We start from the raw sequence: 19,721 nt of genomic DNA on the forward strand, positions 1-19,721 counted from the left end.
CTGCCTCTGCCTCCCAAGTGCTGGGATTAAAGGCGTGCGCAACCACTGCCCAGCTAGCAGTGAGCCATTTCTGTATCCTTGGTTTACAGTGAACATTGTTCTCTACTACCTTGTGGTTTTTTTCTAGGCCAGTATCCCATTCTCTGTGGTTGGCTCCAACCAGTTGATTGAAGCCAAAGGCAAGAAGGTTAGAGGCCGTCTCTACCCATGGGGAGTTGTAGAGGTGGAGAACCCAGAACACAATGACTTTCTGAAGCTGAGAACGATGCTCATGTAAGACATTTGGTGTATTCACTAAGGCAGAACATGAAGAGTGGGGACATTCAGAAACTGGGTATACCACTATTGCAGACTAAGAAGACCATTGCAGTTGGGACTGAGGGTCTTTATTGGGACTCTGAGCCTCTGTTGAATCTCTTTCTCCTAGGACTTTATAGTACTTGCTCCTCCCTTTAAATAAATGTAAACTTTAAGTATGCCTTCCCCTCTTGAATAGTTTTTAAATTAAGGGTGATGACTTTTGATAACAGTATGGAAAAAAAGGATATAGTCTATTGAACTCTTAAGTTATAAAGAAGAATGAAATGGGCCTGAGATATGGGTCAGCAGTTAAAACTGCTTGCTGCCACTGTACCCATTTCAGGTACTCAAAAACCACCTGTGACAGTCCCAGGTGACTGTACACCCTCTTCTGGATAGTGCAAGCACCCAAACACACATGTATACAAACAGAACAAGGAAAGACATTCTGAGTAACAGTGTCACGGATATGGAACACTTACAAGTTACCACTGTCTCTCCAATAGCAGGTTTGTTACTAGAGGAAATCAGAACCTATGGGATCTTGGCTATTGTCCAACAAACAAAGCGAGAGCCCCAGAGTCTATTAGTGCTACAGTCAGTAAATCAGCAGCTCTGGTTCAGCATTAGCCTAGAAAACTGTAAATGTTACGGGTGTCAATTAGCTTAAGATGTCTTGGTCTAGTTTTCATTATCTTATAAGTATGGAAGCCCACTTGTCTCTTTCTGGAAACTAGAAGGTTAACATCTGGTCAAGTTCTTCTCACTATGTTAAAATGAATCAGAGGGTATCACATGGTGAGACAACATAAGCTATTTTATTTTTATTAGCATGTGATTATACATATTTTGAGGTATAATGTATTTAGCACCTATTTACTATATGTACTAAACAATTTCCTTCTCTCCATCACTTCTTCGTGATACTTTCAAGCTTTACTCTTGTACTTCTCTATAAAATATACTTCTTTAATGAAAAAAGTTCAAAGAGAAGTAATCTGAACAAACTAATACTTTGATTAGTTAAATTACTGCATACTTAGGCTATTTACTGAATGAGAACCAGTATGATTTTGCCATCTTAAGTTACTACAGATGTAGCATAATAGTTCTGAGAGTGCTTAAGACATACTTGTCTGCAGTGCTGAGCTGCTGGCTGTCCTAGCCCTGTTCTTCAGGGAATGTCAGTGTTGCACAGTAGGTGTGATATTAAGTTGTGCCTTCCTTAAAGTGAAGAAGATCCAACTACCCTTTTATCCACATTCATACTATTTCCCTAGATCCTGAGTAAACAGGAATGTGTTATGTTCTCTATACAATTTTAAATGAGTAACATTTGGGAAATAAAAAAAGCTATTAGAATTGTCTATTTTTCGTAAGATCTTTTAGAAAATTGAAGTGTTATATTTCAGTTATCATTTACAAAAAAGTCTCCTAAAATCCCTTGTGTGTCCATGACCCTCCAGTGCTAATGCTTTGTAGTGTGGCTTGTAATGCCTATGACAGTGGCAAGGAGAAAATAGTCTCTCAAGGTCTTAGTGTTGTAGCTTACTGTGCTTCCAAAGGAGCTTTCTTACCTGAGAGTCCAGCAAACTCTGAAGTTTACCAAATGATTATCCGGGCTCGCAGTACTGGCTTTTTTCCATGTGTTCCTGACTAGGATATTGCTGTTGTAGCCCACGAGACTGCCATATCCTGAATCCCTTGTTACATTTCTTCTCCTTTTTAGCACTCACATGCAGGACCTACAGGAAGTGACCCAAGACCTTCACTATGAAAACTTCCGTTCTGAGAGGCTGAAGAGAGGCGGCAGGTTGTCACACTGTCTTCCCAGTATCATGTTCCCTGAGTCTCATTCTCCTGTCTTTCATGTGTATAACTCAGACTTCTTGATCATAAAAAACATGTGCTTCCTGCTCAATCACTGTATCACTGTAAAAGAATATTGTTAATTCAGTCAAGTGGAAGCAGGGACAGAAAAGAGACATTCATAACGTGTACATAAAGAACAAGTTCAGAGGCTAGAGAGATGGCTCTGGAGGCAAGAACACTTGCTCCCCTTGCAGAGGACCTGGGTTCAATTCCCAGCACCCTCAATGCAGCTCACAACTGTGACTCTCAGTTCCAGGGTATTTGATGCCTTCTTTTGGCATGCATGTGGTGCATGGCAAGCAATGCATACAAGTAAATAGTAATAAAGCATTTCTTTTAAACAAACAGCTTTAGATGGAAGAGCCAGAGGCTTGCATTGGTTCTTTTGTGGAAGTATTGCTGTGTTTATAAATAAATAATGGGTTTGCTTGCCATTGAGAGCTTTGGAAGGTAAGATCACCGTAGGTGTCACTGGAGTAACAGCTCTATTTTCTACAGATTCCATGTGGCCAGATCCATTCACTTTGTCTCTTTTGTAGTCCTAGTGTATTTGTATGATGTCTTAGTTAGGGTTTTACTGCTGTGAACAGACACCATGACCAAGGCAACTCCTTATAAGGACATTTAACTGGGGCTGGCTTACAGGTTCAGAGGTTCAGTCCGGTATCATCAAGGTGAGAACATGGTAGCATCCAGGCAGACGTGGTGTAGGAGGAGCTGAGAGTTCTACATCTTCATCTGAAGGCTGCTAGCAGAATACTGGCTTCCAGGAAGCTAGGATGAGGGTCTTAAGCCCACACCCACGATGACACATGTACTCCAACAAGGCCACACCTCCTAATAGTGCCACTCCCTGGGCCAAACATATACAAACCATCACATATGAGATATGTGCTTTGTGACCCAATTGCACCTGAAAAACCATGTCTCTAGGAAGCTTACAAGTACCTGTAACTTAAGCTCCAATGAATCTAACACCTCTCACCTCTATGGGCACCAGCATTCATATGCATATATATTTATATATAGACACCCACATACACACATAAATAATAAAATAGTTTTTGAGATGTTAATTTGGAAATATATTAATTAAGAAAGGCTTTTACTAGCATAACTGTTGGTGTTATCAGTGAGCTTTCCTCAGTCCTGTCTGCCAGGCTCTGTTCACTCAGCAGCTCTTCTGGCTTCTTTAGGTGTAATAGTTTATTCACAGTATAGTCATAAAGGGGAACGTCCCTAAACCAAGACCCTTCTTTTGGTTAGACCTGCTGCTTTTGACTGTAAGACAAAGTCAAATCATCTTTCCACCTTACAGAAATAAGTCTTCTGAATTTCCAGTTTCATGTTTTGTCTTTTTCTTCCTTGTGTTCTCTTAATTATCATATCTTTAAAAGGCCTTAACTGAAGGGGACCCACACACAACACAGTGGGGGGGGGCTCCCCTCATAACCTGGATTAGGCACAAACCACACCCAAACACTTATTTTCACAGACAGAAAACAAGAAAGAAAAGTAAAAGTTTCTGCTATCTGGCTCCAGCAGAAAAACTGCAGGTTCAATTTTTAAGAGGAGAAAAGGGGGTCTGGATTAGAATGGGCTCAGATGCTTTGACTGGGCATGTTAATAAGGTGATCCAAAGGGGGATTTTGATGGCTGGGCTTCAATGCTTTGATAACTGGATGTTAGTAGTCAGCCTCAGGAATGAATCTGACGTAAGAAAGAGTCTGAATAAGGGAACAGACGTGAATGGAGAGCTTTAGGGATGTAATCTGTGGCTTACAGGGGCGTAGGAGTGGGAAGGGCAAGGCCTGCCAGCGCCATGCTTACGCTGCTTGAGCTGGCCAGAGACCTTCAGAAAGCAGAGTTCTTCAGGATTCTAAAAGTCTGTCTGTTATCTCTATTCAGAAATACAGTATTGTAGTATTAAAGTTGTAATTTCTTTTTTACCCTTAGGAAAGTAGAGAATGAGGACATGAATAAAGACCAGATCTTGCTTGAAAAGGAGGCTGAGGTAAAGTAGAATGGTTGTATTCTAGAATCTATAGCTGTTTTATATCCAAAAATTTCATAATTTTCCCTTTCTTTTTGAAGCATTGTTTGCTAATCTTTAAAATACATGTAAATACATAGTATACATATTTTAAAATGTATTGCCTCATTCAATCTCAAGTAGCAGTTTAGCTAACAATAAAAGGTAATATGACTGAATTTTTTTTTTTTTTTTATAAACTGTTCAAAGGTCTTTTTCCCTATATGTAGAGAATAACCAATTGGGAAACATAATGAATTGCCATTGCATTCATTACCAAAAATAGGGTAGGAATATATGTCTTACTTAGAAGAAGAAATGAGAGCATGCTGCTAATAAGATAGTGGAGATTAAAGCACGACATTGTGGGTAGGACAGTCAGTATAAGAATCCAGTCCTCTAAACCTCTAAATTTAGAACCATGTGAACAATACCCTAGCAGAGTGGCACTCTTTCCTTTCCTAAGGGGTGTTTGGTAATGTAACTGTAATGTTTGAAGGCGAAAGTAAGTATGTGGTGCACAGGGAGCTCATTGAGAACTGGACTACAGAACAGTTGATACCCAAATAACCAGCTAGCAATTGATCAGGACTATAGAACAATACCAGTTAAAATGGTGCCGTTTATTTAGTGGTGATGTGGTCACAAGAGGACAGCCTTTTCTAAAGAAAAAGAAATAATTTCTTTGATCAAATTAATTCTGTGTGGATAAGATACTTATAATAACCACAAAGCCACCTAAAGAACACGTGAGTAAATATTTTAGAGCCCTTGCCTGCAGCCCTTCTGAACATAGACTGACCTCAGTGGCAGCGATTGTTAAGGAGTCTAACAACGGATGAGGGTCAGTTGGTGGTGCTTATCCTGGGTTCAGGCTCAGCAAAGCATAAACTAGGCATGATGGCTCTTTCCTATAATCCCAGCATTTGGGAAGTAGGAACAGGAAGATTAGGAGTTCAGAGTTATCCTTGGCTACATAGGGAGTTTGAGTCTAGCCTGAGCTAGTGATAATATGTCTCAAAAATAACAAAAAATTGATAAGGGAAAAGTTTTGTTTTCATAGCTAAGACCTTGTTACTGAGCAGAAAAGATGATTCATCCTTTGTGTTCTCCAAAGGGTAATAGCAGGCTCTCTTTTTGCCTCATTGTCTCAATAGTCTTTAACTAGTGATTCTGTTTATTGATAACTTCTGTCTCACTTGAATCACAAATTTTGTCATTTACATGGATTTTTTTATAGTTGATTCTTTTATATTGGTTTATAAGGTTTATTTGAACATGTTGTGTTTGAGAAAAGCAATGGAAACTAATGCATGACAACACCAACTTTGTATCTGACATGTACTGTTCCTAGCTCCGCCGCATGCAAGAGATGATTGCAAGAATGCAAGCACAGATGCAGATGCAGATGCAGGGTGGCGACAGTGACAGCGGGGCTCTCGGGCACCATGTGTGAGGCCGAGCTTTCTCATATTGGTAAGTTGGGGAGGGAGGGCGTGCTCCCTGCCAGCTCAACCTTAAATATGATGGGCTCCTCTCAAGTCTTACTAGTGTTTTGCATTTTTAAATCTGCTGTTAGCTGTATTATTAACCTTTCATTGAAAAGCAGAAACTATTCTCTGCTGCCACCTACTGTCTAGTAAAGATATTCTTATTTTCTAATGTTACAATATAGTTTATGTTAAAGAAAAAAAATTAAGATTTTTATTAGTAATAGTGTTGGAAACTCTTTAATATTGGAAACATCTTTAAAAAGAACTTTCTTAATTTATTAAAGTCTTCTGCAGATGGGAAAAAAAAATAGTAAAGGTGCCAGAAAGAGGAACCAGTGCCAGTTAGATAAGGGTCACCTAGGGGTAGACCTCCAGGCCTTTCAGGCTTGGCACATCAGTTAGATTTGTGATCTGATGTAATTCTGAGCACTGTTTTACAGTATCTGTCAGTTTTCAGGGACCTCGTAAAGGCATCTTGATTTAGTTCAGTTTATGCCCTTTGTTATGCAGAGGGAGGATTGCCAGTGCTGTAAGAAACAAATGCATCACTTCCATTTAAATTGTTTTGTTTTTACTTTCCAGGTAACACTTTGGATAAGAAAGACTTCCTGATAAGTGCTACAGCGTCAAGGTTCTTAGCCCTGTGGAAGGAAGGGCAGCCATCCATATTGAAGCACCTGTGCCTGAGGATTTCAGTTGGTTGTTTTTTGTTTGGTTGGATTTTTTTTTTTTCTTTTTTAACATTTGATGGTTTTTGTTTTTACTCTTTTTTTCTTTTACTTCTTTTTCTGCCCTCACCCCCCAACTCCCTTTGGTATGAAGTACTTTTTAACATTTATATTTCATTGTTACACTTTAAATTTTGTAAGGAAAACTCTGATATTTTATTCCTCCTGAACCACTAATGTTAGACTTTATTTCTAAGAATCAGTCAACATGTATACTCTTAGTAGTGAGTTTCTTTGATAGAGCTGGCCTGACTAACCACTGACAAGCACTCTTTGTTTCTATCTAGACATTTTTATGCTCAGAATGCTCCTGTGTGGTGGACAGTGATGTACCTGTGACAGAAGTGGTTGTGCATACTTGGTGCAAATTATTTGCTTACTAGGATGAAGTGACATTGTTAACTTTATATTTGTACAGAACACCTAAAACCAATTTTGCTGCTGTAGTTCATTCGGTTAATTCATCTGCACAGTTATCTGTTAACCAGGTAGAACAGAAGAGAGTTATCTAATGAGATACATGTTTATACTTAAATAGCTTTTAAAAAGCAGGATTTCAGGGTTGAATTTTAAGAGCTCTGGATTCTAGTGCCAGATCATTTTCAAACCTCTGTAGAGAAAACTCACTACAAGGACTTTTTATACTGTGGATGCTGATTATGCTATGCTGTGGAGAGAACCAAAGCAGCTATGGGCGCCAGCTTCATATTGTAACAAGACTCTTTATAACGAAGAGTCAGTAAACTTTTTACTCAACTAAAAAGGCAATACTTTTTTTAAAGAAACCAAAATGTTTATATTTTATACTGCACTTTAATGTACTTTCTATAACTAGGTGCAAAAGGTCATATCAGTGAAAATCATAGTCCTTGGCTGGCATGGATCCAACCCCAGGCTTGTGATTGGGTGGTTCCCTTGCACAAAAGGCCCCTTGAAGCCCAGATGCCTGCCAGGTTTTCGTCTAACTCTTCCCTTTTCAGTGATCCTTCTATTGAAAGGAAAATAGCAGTGCTGGAGTTTTATGTGCAGACTGTCTCATCTGTTCTCAGGCACTGTCATTTTCTTCAGTTTGTGTAGTATAAATGTCTTCACACCATGAACGAAAGGCTTTTCAGATCTGTGCCCCAAGCAGGCAAGCAGAGTCATGCCTGGTTTATATTCTGGCACTTCCCTCGTCTACCCTGTCTTCTAAGTCAGGCAGTGGCCTTAGAAGGGAAGGGGCAGGTGAAGGAGGCAGTGGTGTGGAGAAGCAAAGCAGGTGCTAACTGTGTGCTTTCATTTGCTGCAGGAGGAAGGACTTGATTGGTGATGAGGCAGGGATTTACGTTTAATTCAGGCCAAAACTCAGTAGTGCTAATAAGATGAAGCTTAAGCATGGCTATTTATAAATCAACGAGGAAAAAATACATTTGCTCACTTTGCCCCTTCACGTTGCATCACTGTGAGTAGTCAGGGAAGTTCATTGTGTGAAGTTCTTATCAAGAAAGGCGTCAATGACTTTAGAGTACCCAGGCAGTCCATTGTTTGGTTTATTTTGACATTAATTTTATTGGAGAAAGATTTAAAAACAAAAACGAAGGAATTCCCAAGGATTCAGTGTGAGTCCCATGTTTGTGAGTTAAGGTGCCACTTCGGGCCAGCTGACATCTAAGACTGGCAGTGTGGATTGTGAGGTCTGCAGCCACAAATTCTAACCCCTTCAGTTTTAATGCCTTTGCTAACAGATACTTGCTCTTTCACTAAGAAGTAACTTGTACTTGTAGAAATGTATTTTGAAAACATTTCACACTTCAACTTTGTATCCATTTAAATTAACCCTTTTTCAATAAAGCACTATTGTTTAGATATTAAATGAGTAGTCCTCTTTTTGAGTAAAGTGTCCGGGCCATTGGGAAGATTCAAGACTCCAATTACAACTGTATGTCAGAGCAAGATGTTACTTGTATTAATAGCAGGCATACTGCATATATTCTCATCAGAGATAACCCAGATACTCCAAAAGAAATCCTATAGCTGTACAGGCTGTGTACAGGTTAGCAGATTGTCTGCAGACTATTTGATAAAGTGGACAGTAAGACTTCATAGGTAAGTTTACTAATTAGAAAATGAAGCAACAACTGTTAAACATAGTGGGAAGTAAAAGTAATGCAAATATATTTCTAATTCTCCATATTTGTAAGAAGAGAGATGAATTAGGAAAACAGTCTTAATTTTTAAAATGTTTATTTATGTATTGGTTGTAGTTTTTTTGTGTTTGAGGCAGACTCATTTTTGTAGCCTGGCTAACCTGGAACTCTATGTAAATCAGGTTGGTCTCCAACTCAAAGAAATGTACTATCTCTCTGCCTGTCACCCAAGGAGGCTAGAAGAGGGTGTCAGGTCCCCAGGAACTGGAGTTAGAGACCTTTGTGAGCAGCCATGTGGGTGCCAGGAACTGGATTTGTGAGTTGTGGAATAGCAGCCCTTAACCGCTAAATTATCTCCCCAGCCCAGGAAAGTGACTAAAAATTTGAATTTGCTCTGGTGAGATGCCTTAGTGGCTAAGAGTACTTGCCTCATAACATGATCAAACCTGAGTTTGATCTCAGGACTCATAAGGGAGCAGAGCCACATAGCCCCAAACTTTATCCTCATCTGGGTGGATGATCAATCTCTTCAGCCTGGCCTCACTCTGATTTGTCAGCCTGACCCCTGGATTGACCACCCAGTACTATCGGAGTCTTTCTCATCCTCTTGCTCTCTAAGCAGCGTACTGACACTAGGAAATGAGGCTCCTGCTCTCTAAATCACTAGGTTGCTCATGTCTAACCTCATTCTTGCCTTGTCCAGTCCAGCTCCTTTTCTTAATGATGGACATCAGTCAGTGGCTATGGCAGTGGCTGGTTACAAGTAAGGGATAGCCAAGGTGGTGGAGAAAGTTGGGAAGCCTACTAATATTGCTGACCCAGTCAGCCTGAGCTTCTAGGTTGCCTTGGAGAAGCAGAGCCCCACCCCCACCCCCCAGTGGGCCGAGGCCCTCCCTGCTTATCTTAAGGACTTACTGTGCCAAAGGCTAGAGCTCTATATGAATCGCTTGGGGGCCTGTGTGGATTTATTTAGCCTAGACTGGTTCAAAGGGCTGGCTCCCTGCAGGGCCATTCGCTTAACCAATGGAAGAAGAAAATGAGTTTGCTGCAAGTCAGAAGTGGAAGGACCAGAATCCAGTCTCACCATTTTTCATTTCTAGAAAGCCTCAAATCCAGAAAGGAACCGCGACGGCTTCGAGGACTCTTAGAGTAGCCTGCACCTCAAAAGCGTCCCTTTAGGAACAGCTGGTGCCTAAAGACCACAGTTCCACTATTCCCTGGTTGGGCACCACGGATGGGAGATAGGAAAGGAGCCTGGTAGTCACGGAGGCCTGAATGCCAGAATAGTCCCGCGAGTTTGAAGTCCAAGGCCCCACCCAGAATCTGGGCTGCCCTGCTTTGCCAAACCCAGGCTGTAGGCTGAGACCCGCCCCTGTGCCAAAGTCCCGCCCAGGGCCACCCGCATTCCAGAGTCCAGGTCTGGGGTAGTCCTCCCGTTGTTCCAAAGCTGCGTCCAAGATAGAATCCTCCCGCCGCCGTGTCAAAGCGAAGACTAAGACGGAGAACTCGCGGGTTTCTTAAGTCCCACCCAGCAAAGAGTCCTCAGGTCCTAAAGCCCCTCCCAGGGCCGAGGACACGCACAGCCTGCCGAAGCCCTGTTGCACCCGCGGAGAAGCTGCACAGCTTTGCTTCTGACTTTATGGGGCTCCCTCGCCCCGCCCTGTCCCATGTGATCACCAATCAGAGCTAGGTGCTGCGCTCGCAGGCGCCGGTCGGGAGGACCCGCCCGCAGGCCAATCGGTGGTGCGTCCGCGGGGGGGCGGGGCTGCGGCGGACGCGCGGCGGGGGCGGGGAAGCAGCTAGCTGTCGGGATCGGGCGGCGCGGGCGCAGGACGTGGAGGAGGCCTGGCTGGCGGCGGCGCAGGCCGGTGTGGCACGGTGAGGACGCGGCGGCCGTGGGCGGGGGAGGGGAGCGAGCCGCGCAGGGGCGCTGGGTCGGGCATGGGCTTCCTTCGTTGGCCGGACCTCAGCGGAACCCGAGCCGGACCAGGCCTGAGGCTGGCCGTCCACCAGAGAAAGTCCACGCCCGGCTCTGAGGCCTTGGTGAGGCGCGCCAGAGTCCGCGTTTGACAACACGTCTGTGGACGGCCTGTCGGTGGAGGGCGAAGGGAGGGAGAGTCTCGGGTCCAGACTGGATGTCCGCTGAGGACTGGCTGGAGAGTTGCTTGTGTAGATGGGCAGTCTGGGGAGGGCTGAGAGCTGCAGAGTTCCAAGGAGCCAGGCTGTCAGCGGAGTACCGAGGACAGGAACATCACACGTGGAGACCAGCTGTCGAGGAAGGGGGGTGATCAGAGCCTCAGCGTCACTCGTGGACACTGAGTGCCCCGTGGTGGGTTAAGGGCCACAAGAATGTCCTGCTGAAGACCGCCCCCACCCCCAGGCCAGTGCTCTACAAAGCACCTTGGGAAGCAGCACCCGCAGCCACAAATGAAAGCCCAGAAGGGCATTCTTTTTTCTTCTCGGCCTTTCCTTTCGAACTGAGACTCGGGTGTTAATATTCTTACTCTGCTAAGATCTAGAAACAGTACTGGTCCACTGCCTTTTAAACTCATCCCAGATTATAAGCACCTTTGCCATTTACACACGTGGCAGTGATTTCTTAAACTCTTTCATGTCCCAATAATGGTGATGAAAAATTGAAATGGAAACAAGGCATTCGTGAAGGAAATAATGTCGATACACCGTGCTGAGAAAGAATGGAGAGCCTTAAGATTCCGGGCAGAATCTTTAAAGGGGTGGTCTTCCTCCCTAGCTTTGTTCTGTTTCCATGAGGTGTTTTTGACTGGGCCACTGTGAAAATATTTGGTAATTAGTGGGTAGCACCGAATTAGAGTCGGTCTTGTGGAGACGGCATTATGATCAGCAGCACAGATTCTCACAGTGTTAGCAAGATGGAAGAGGTCATTTGAAATGGGGAGGTATGAAGTAACCTTTACTTGTAGGCCAAATAAAAGTTTTGTGAGTTTCGGGACGTGGGAAGGCATTTGTGAAGCACTTGGTGGCTGTTTCGTTGTCAGTTCTAAAGTTTTCATATATCCCTGTCCCCCCCCCCCAACCGTTTTTTGTTGAGACAGTTTCCATAGCCCCAGCTGGCCTCCAACCCGTCAACCTCCTTTGTCAGCCACCTGAGGGCTGAGAGTGCAGGTGGAGCACAGGGGTGCGCCATGGCTTCCTATGCACAGCCCCATTTTAAATAAAGCACGGGAAGACCTTGCCTGGTGGGGTTGTGGATGACTCTCTGGGACATCGCAACCATGTAAACCTCTGCTTCTCCGGTGCCCTTGCCTTGCCACATTGTATAGATGGTGATTATCGAGTTAGGTTCCTTCCTACAGATTCCTTTACAGAGAGGACTCAGGTGTATCTCTCATTTGCCCCGCCTCAGGTTCCTCATCGGTACAGTGGGTTTAGAATGTACTTATCTCAGACGCTTGTTGCCATGACTAAGAATCCATTTTTCAAAGCTGCTAAGGTGCCCTGCATCCAGTAAGTACTTCAGTAACTGTTACTGACAAGTGAAAGGGCAACCTGAGTCAGTGGCAGCGCAGGCTAGCCCTGCCTGGGTGTTTGTAAAAAGAGCTGGAGACTTGGTGATTCCACAGTTATCCCAAAAAGGGGATAAGGCCCCCTTGAAAGGGGATAGGGTCCCGGGAGGAGCATGGCCTAAGCAGAGATGAATCCGTGGGTAATTCTGCAGGATGCCATTATGTCTGTTTGTCAGTTTCCTCCTTTCCAAACAAACATCCCTGCTTCTAGTCACATGAACCCCTTCTGGATTCAGACGCTAACAGATTTCTCTAAATTCTGCCAATCATTTTGGTTACATTCACAGTTTCCTTTTCCTTGCTTTCCCTTCATGAACTCTGTACATACCCTGCCTTGCTGGGTGTGCAGCCAGAACACACTGAACATCTGGGTGACTCTAGTCTGTTTTCTAAGGCCCGTATACAGTCCTTTAGCTCTATGTATCTGTTGAGGTGAGGGTTTTACTTTACCAACCAGAGCTGAAAAGCTGAGGCTCCCATAGAACGTAGTATGATGAAGTCTGCTGTTATAATTTACTCAGGAGTGTTTATGTGGGTGATGATTGTGCTCTATTTTTGGAAAGCAACTGCCAGTATGTGATATTTTGATTTTTGAAATTCCACTTTAAAAAAAAATCTGATAAGCAAACCTTGTATCAATCAGGTAGTTAAGTAAACCTCTTGGCTAGTAAACATTCTTTGGTAAGCTCATTCCTGTCTGTCCCTCCTCACAGCATAACTTGAACCATTTTGATCCTGGGAAATAGGCTTTAAGTAGTTTTTAAAAAAAGATTTATTTACTTTATTTATATGAGTACACTGTATCTGTTTTCAGACACACACCAGAAGAGAGCATCAGATCCCATTACAGATGGTTGTGAGCCACCATGTGGTTGCTGGGAATTGAACTCAGGACCTCTAGAAGAGCAGTCGGTGCTCTTAACCGCGGAACCATAGTCTTTTAAGCTTAACAGTGAAATGGTGTGCACATAAAAATTAAAGTATTAAAAAGTATGTCTGAGGACATGGACAGAGTTGTGAGGGCAGGATGGTGGAAGTGATTTTGTTTTAGATTTGTGGGATTATTTCTCACTAAGCCTGGTATTTTAGTTTATTGCTACCTTTAAAAACCTGAGAATGGTTAAAGCTTGCTGCCAAGCCTGGCGACCTGCTTCAGATCCAGGGCCACTCATGGTAGGAGTTGTGTTTTGACCTCTTTGTGTGAATACTGTCAAACATCTGTGCACACACATACACAAATAAATGTAATTAAAAACCTCAGGGAAAGGGCATTCTAATGTGACAGGATACAATGATGAGCCCTGCTGTGGCTCATCTCCGCCCTCCCCCCAGCCCATTCTCATCACATCCCAAAATAAACTTCATAATGCCCCACCCTAACTTGTATAGACTTTCATCTAGTTGAACTACTAGAGCCCTGACAGCCCAGCCCCAGGCAGCTTCCTCTTCTCTCCTCTGTTGTCTTGACCTATCTGTACTCTGCCTTTCTCCTTCCTCTGTTCACACACAGGTAATGTGCCCACATTATGTGACTGGGACCGGGTCTGGCCTTGTCCCCTTGGCTGTCTTGGAACTCATAGACCACATTCCTCTTTCTCAGGAGTGCCACTATGCCCTACCCCATCTCTTGCTTCCTGTGAGACCCCATCCCACTGAGCCTGAGAGGCCACGGCAGTGATTTTTCCCCCTCTCTGTGACTGAGGTGGACAAGTGGTCGTGTGTGCTTACATAATTGTTTCCTTTTCTTGAATACACTCCTCTGTTCGAACATCACAGGATCAGGGTGGAGTTAAGGCCATCTGCAGAGGTGAGGAACTGCTAAGTCATTCGCCTCTATGAGCTGGAATTCCTTGAGCTATAAGTGTGGGGGCCCTGCCACCTGTCACAGGTAGTTTCGAGTGATAAATGACACAGTGTAAAGCAAAGGGCTTGGTCTGGGCCTCCTGGCAGTGGTGGTTACATGGAGCAGGGCAGCTACTGCTCTCTGTGAGGATTGATTAGGCTTTTCCCTTCATCCCAACTGCTCTTCCACCTGTGGAATTCCTCTGCCAGCCTCACTTTGTCTGTAATATTTACCACCATCTAACATCCCCACTGGAATATAGGGATTTTTCTCCCTTGGTAGGTCCTATATCCTTAAGCATTTAGAGTTTCTCTTTTATCAGAATAGGGGATCAATAAATGTTTGAATACAATAATGAAGTTTTGTGGAGGGGGGCAAAGTCTGATGTCAGGTACTGTGGAGCCTGAAGCATATATAATTAGAAAAGTGTAGGCAGCTCACGACACCTATAATCCCATCTCAAGAGGAATGAGACACCTTTGGTCCTGTGGGCACCTGCCCTCAAAATGCACATGCCCCCACACACTATTTAAGATAACAAATATAAGCCGGGCGTGGTGGCGCACGCCTTTAATCCTAGCACTCAGGAGGCAGAGGCAGTCGGATTTCTGAGTTCGAGGCCAGCCTGGTCTACAAAGTGAGTTCCAGGTCAGCCAAGGCTACACAGAGAAACCCTGTCTCGAAAAACCAAAAAAAAAAAAAAAAAAAAAAAAAGATAAATCTTTGAAAAGAAAAATCAGGTTACAAGTAAAAGTTAATTTATTAGTAAACATGTGTCTAGTATCAGAAAAAGCACGAAGCTAGGAATGTAGCTGAGTTGGTTTCCTAGCATACACAAAGCCCTGAGTTGGATCCTTGGGGCCACTTGAACCTGACCGAGTGCCACATCCCTGTAATCTCAGGAGACAGTGGTAGAAACAGGAACACCAGAAGTCAACGCCATCAAACACAGCCTGGGATACATGAGACCCTGTTTGGGAAAAAAGGAAGGAAATATGTGGTGTAATATTACCTTGCATGTAATTCTTTTTTCTTAGCTATGTATTTTTAATTTCCTTTTCATGGCAGTGAGAAAATAGAATTCATTCATTCCTCTAGAATAGGTGATGGATTTTTATTGATAGGATACATAATTTTTACATATAGGCACATATCTAATAGTGCACAAAGAGCTTTGTGTCCCCAGGGTAAGGGGGAATAGACAGATTTTTATTCTGTTTTGCATATTAATTACATTTAATAAGGAAGAAAATACACATCTAAGGCGTATTTACAGTTGTAATTCTATATTATCACCCTGTTTTTCTGATAGGTAAGGTCTTGCACTTTGCCTTCTTTTTTTTTTTTTTTGGTATAGAATAGAGTTTATTCAGGGCATGGGGAGGGGAGTTAAGAGGGTAGCAGAGGCAGAGAAAGGCAGAGAGAAGGAGAGAGTAGAGAAATGGGGGTAGGCCATGGCCACGTGGAGAGAGGAGGGGAGGGAATTGAGAGTAAGGGGGCAAGAGGCAAGAGAAAGGCAAGAGTGTAATAGGGTAAGAGCACACTTTGTCTTCTGAGAACTGAACTCTGCCTAGTTTTAACAAATCTGTTGAAAACTTCCTCGAAAAGGACTTTCTGGCCCCTTGTATTTCAACCTTGTCTCTTTTCCACTGCCTGTGCACCTTCCATGCCACATACCAGTGGACCCTCAGATAACTAACAGTGGACCCTCAGATACCATTGGACCCTCAGATACTATTGGACCCTCAGATACCAGAGGACTCTCAGCTAGCAGTGGACCCTCTTGGGCTGCCTTAGGACCTTGTTACATAGCACTAGGGCAACACGGGGTATGAACAGCATTCTAGGAGTGCATTTCAATGTACTCGAAACTGATTATAGGAAACTTAAATGTACTTCCACCTTAATAGCTCCCAGAAATGCCAACTGCTCCTCCAAGTTCCCTTCTCAGGAGAGAATGGCACAGGTAAAGTTACATTGGACAGGTCGAACAGTTATAAGTGATTACACTCAGAATTACCTTTTGGTAAGTTTTACAGAAACATATGACCATAGGAACATTAGTTTTCTTTTTTATCATCAAATTGCTTTGATTGGGCATTTTTCCACCCTATGCTTGATGCCAAATAAATAGTAGGGTTTGGAGTGAAGGTCCTAAATGCATTTTCACTGGCCAGTGGGAATTTGTTTGGGAAGGAGGAAGTGATGTTGGAAATGAATTTATAAGACTTTACTAAATACTTTGTCTATTTCTATAAAAGTTGCAGGATTTTTCTGTAGTTGTTATTATGGAGAGCAGTGGAGAACAGACCACAATATCTGAATAACAAATCAATCTCAGTGTTAAAGGTATTTATTTATTTATTTTAGTTTTTTTGAGACAGGGTTTTTCTGTGAAGCCCTGGCTGTCCTGAACTCACTCTGTGAGTTGGTCTTGGTTGGTCTTGAACACAAGGATCCACAGGCCTCTGTCCCCCAGGCGCTGAGAGTAAAGCCATGTACCACCACACCCAACTAAAAGTATTAATTGAACTGTTTTAGAAAAACAGAACAAGAACAACTATAGCTCTTAGACAAGAGACAACATTTGTTCTTTCTCTGGAAGGTTGGCAACTATCAGAACCTTGAAGGCTATTACAGGTGTTTTCAGGAAGGTATGTGGTTTCAAAGGTAGCATACTTCCATCAGTGCAAACAGCTGGAAAGAAGAGAGAAGGGAAGGGTGGGTGAGGGAGGATCTGTATGAGGGGGTGTTAGGAGGAGGAGGCAGATGTTGGGATGTAAAGTGAATAAATAAATAAATCAATGAAAAAAGAGAGAAACCAGCGCTTTTACCCTGTCCCAGTAAGTGCCACTGTAAGTGTTTGTCCCACTGTAAGTGTTTGTCCCAGTAAGTGCCACTCTAAGTGTTTGTCCCAGTAAGTCCCACTGTAAGTGTTTGGGGTTGTTTTTAAGGTAGGGTGGGTTCATTTTGGTTCATGGTTTAAAATGCGTGATGGTGGAACTTAGTTTCTGGGAGTTGTAGGATGCACACTTCATCCTGGCCTTCCCACTCCCCACTTATTGGGTGGAGCATCAGAGTGTGTGCATGGTGCAGCTGTGGAGGGCTCTGAAAGGTAGTGGGCAGTGGAGATGAAGGCCAGAATTTGAAGAGCTTCCTGCTTTCCCCACACTGTCCCCTGGCGTGCTATCAGAATGTTCAGAACCTGGAGGTGGGCTTCAGGGAGGGAGAAGGAGAGCTACACAGAAGCTTTCTAGTTTGGGATTTAGAGAAGAGAGAGGGAAAACCCACCATTTTTCCTCTTTGCCTCTCAGTCATTCCTGTAACAGTTGCTTTTCTCCCTCTCTCTCTTCCCTCTTGGAGCTTTCTTCCCAGGCCAAATACAAGGCAGGAAATCCATGGGCAAGCAAGGCTGTGAAAACCCCACATTTCTGGCTAAAGGATTGAACAGGGATCCGTATGAACAGGGGAGTATAGTGTGGAGAGCATAGAGAGCTTGGGAAAGTTGCCTGGTAAGGTTTATGGAGTTAGAGGCTCAACACTGAGCATATGTGACTCAAACACGGAGAACTCGGGATCTGGAGAGATGGTTCAACAGATAGGAAAGCACTTCTGCTCTTCCAGAAGACCTGGGTTCAGTTCCCAAACTCCACATAGCAGCTCACAGCCATCTACAACGCCAGTTCCTAGAGATCCAGTGTGTGCTTCTGGCCTCTGCAGCTAGGTCAGACACATGTAGGATTTTACTGAAGGAATATCAGGAGCTCTGAAGTGGAGTTTGTACTGACACAGTATTCCATTGAAGACTGGATGAGACTGGCATCCTGAATCCAGCCAGGCCAGTGTCTGCTCATCAGAAGTACCAATATGCTCTACAAGACTTAAATAAGACCCACAATCCAACAGCACAGTGTTCTAAAAGTCTAGGATCTACTCCAGAGACAGTCAGAGCTGAAACCCGGGAAATGTTCACACCCAAAACACAAACTAAAACTGAAGTGATGTAAATATTGAACTGATCTGAGAATTTTAAAAATATATATTTATTTAATGTATATGTGAGTACACTGTTGATGTCTTCAGACACACTCCAGAAGAGGGTATCAGATTCCATTACAGATGGTTGTGAGCCACCATGTGGTTGCTGAGAATTGAACTCAGGACCTCTGGGAAAACAGTCAGTGCTCTTAACCACTGAGCCATCTCCCCAGCCGCCCCCCATCTGAGAATTTTGTGAATGTCAATATACTGGCTAGTCTTATGTCAACTTGACACACAGACTACATTTATTTGAAAGGAAGGGATCTTAGTTGAGAAAATGCCTCCATAAGATCTGGCTGTAAGGCATTTTCTTAATTAGTAATTGATGAGGGAGTGCCTAGGCCATTGTGGGTGGTGTGATCCATGGGTTCTATAGGAAAACAAACTGAGCAAGCCAGTAAGCAGCACTTCTCCATGGCCTCTGCATCGGCCTCTGCATCCAGGATCCTGCCCTGTTTTGAGTTCCTGTCTTGACTTGCTTCAATGATGAACAGCAATATGGAAGTATAAGCCAAATAAATCCTTTTCTCCCCAGCTTGCTTTTTTGTTATGGTGTTTTATCACAGCAATAGAAAGCTTAAGTCAAGATTGTGGCCTCTGTGGCCATTAATTTTAATTCTTAGAATCCATCCTGGAAATGTGTTATATAGTGAAGACAGATTGCAGATGTAATTTAGAGTACTAACTAATCAGCTAACACTGAGAGAGTGAGGCTTGCCGGGGTTATTCAGGTCACCCACCCAAGTGATTAGAACTCTGCAGGGATCTTTCTCCAGATGATATCAGGAGAGAGGGTTAGAAACAAGGGTTTTCAGTGTGCTCATCCTCCTTTAGAAGGGACAAGGAGTCAAGAATGCAGGTGGCTTGTTGGTGTACCTGAGGGAAAACCTGAACCTACAGTACTTGCCTCGTGCCTGTGGAGCCCACCACAAAAAGAGGGGGGTTTGGGTTTTTGTTTATACAGTTTTGTTTTACATAAAATTAGAACATCTAGTAGTTGTCTAAAGCACCAAGTGAAGGAAATGATGAATCTATCTGATGTCAGATACTCAAACAACTAGGGAGTGAATATAAAGCTGTAAGGTTGATAAATACCAGTTATGTCCAAGGAAATGTCATTGGACCAGTTGTCTTGTGTTTTCTGTGGCGTTTGTCTGAATGAAGGTAGTCTGCCCCTCTGTAGCTACCGCTGGCCACGCCCAGGTAGGAGGCCTGTGGTCACAGAGCTTCATGAGGCGTGTTTATTTTGGACTGATAAGTACTATAAATTAGCTTACTTCAAAAGCACATCAGCTTTCAGTTTATTTTCCTATTGAGCTGCTTATAACAGTTTAGGATCAGCGGCGGAGTTGGAACTAGATCCTGTGTGGGATGCTTCTAAAATTTTCCTCCAGGCACCTGGTGGACTCGTTCCAACAGATGTCTGCCTCATGCTGGATTTTGTTGTGTGTGCACATCATGGGCACACATACTCACTCATATGTGTGAATATGTGTTGACTTCAGGTGTCTTCATCACTTCCAGTTTATTTTTTGAAACAGTGTCTCTTACTAAATGTGGTGGCTTGAATGAGAACGGCCCCAAAGCTCATGTATATGAATACTTAGTTCATGGTTAGTGGACTCTTTTGAAAAGATTACAATGTGTGTGTAGGCATTTTGGAAGAGGTGTGTCACTTGGGGTGTGTTTGAGGTTTCAAATGACTCTCCTAGTGTTTCTTGCTCTTTCTGCATCCTTTCAA

General features: G+C 43.4%; 2 protein-coding genes across 5 annotated transcripts in view; both read left to right on the forward strand.

Annotated features, from left to right (window-relative positions):
- The window catches only part of Septin2 (septin 2), a 31,797-nt gene extending 23,520 nt beyond the window's left edge, over positions 1-8,277 (forward strand). For all 4 annotated transcript variants that reach the window (XM_021168253.2, XM_021168269.2, XM_021168261.2 and 1 more), the window contains exons 9-13: positions 128-273; positions 2,030-2,113; positions 4,129-4,186; positions 5,559-5,680; positions 6,280-8,277. In XM_021168253.2, the coding sequence (XP_021023912.1) occupies positions 128-273; positions 2,030-2,113; positions 4,129-4,186; positions 5,559-5,660 (390 nt within the window). In that variant the 3' untranslated portion in view covers positions 5,661-5,680; positions 6,280-8,277. The remainder of the gene's footprint in view (positions 1-127; positions 274-2,029; positions 2,114-4,128; positions 4,187-5,558; positions 5,681-6,279) is intronic.
- A 2,046-nt stretch (positions 8,278-10,323) lies between these two features.
- The window catches only part of Farp2 (FERM, ARH/RhoGEF and pleckstrin domain protein 2), a 104,399-nt gene continuing 95,001 nt past the window's right edge, over positions 10,324-19,721 (forward strand). Inside the window, exon 1 of the mRNA XM_021168209.2 lies at positions 10,324-10,429. The gene's annotated coding sequence lies outside the window, so the exon portion shown is untranslated. The remainder of the gene's footprint in view (positions 10,430-19,721) is intronic.

Source organism: Mus caroli, chromosome 1 (assembly GCF_900094665.2).
Source record: "Mus caroli chromosome 1, CAROLI_EIJ_v1.1, whole genome shotgun sequence".
In the NCBI taxonomy this organism is placed as follows: domain Eukaryota; kingdom Metazoa; phylum Chordata; class Mammalia; order Rodentia; family Muridae; genus Mus; species Mus caroli.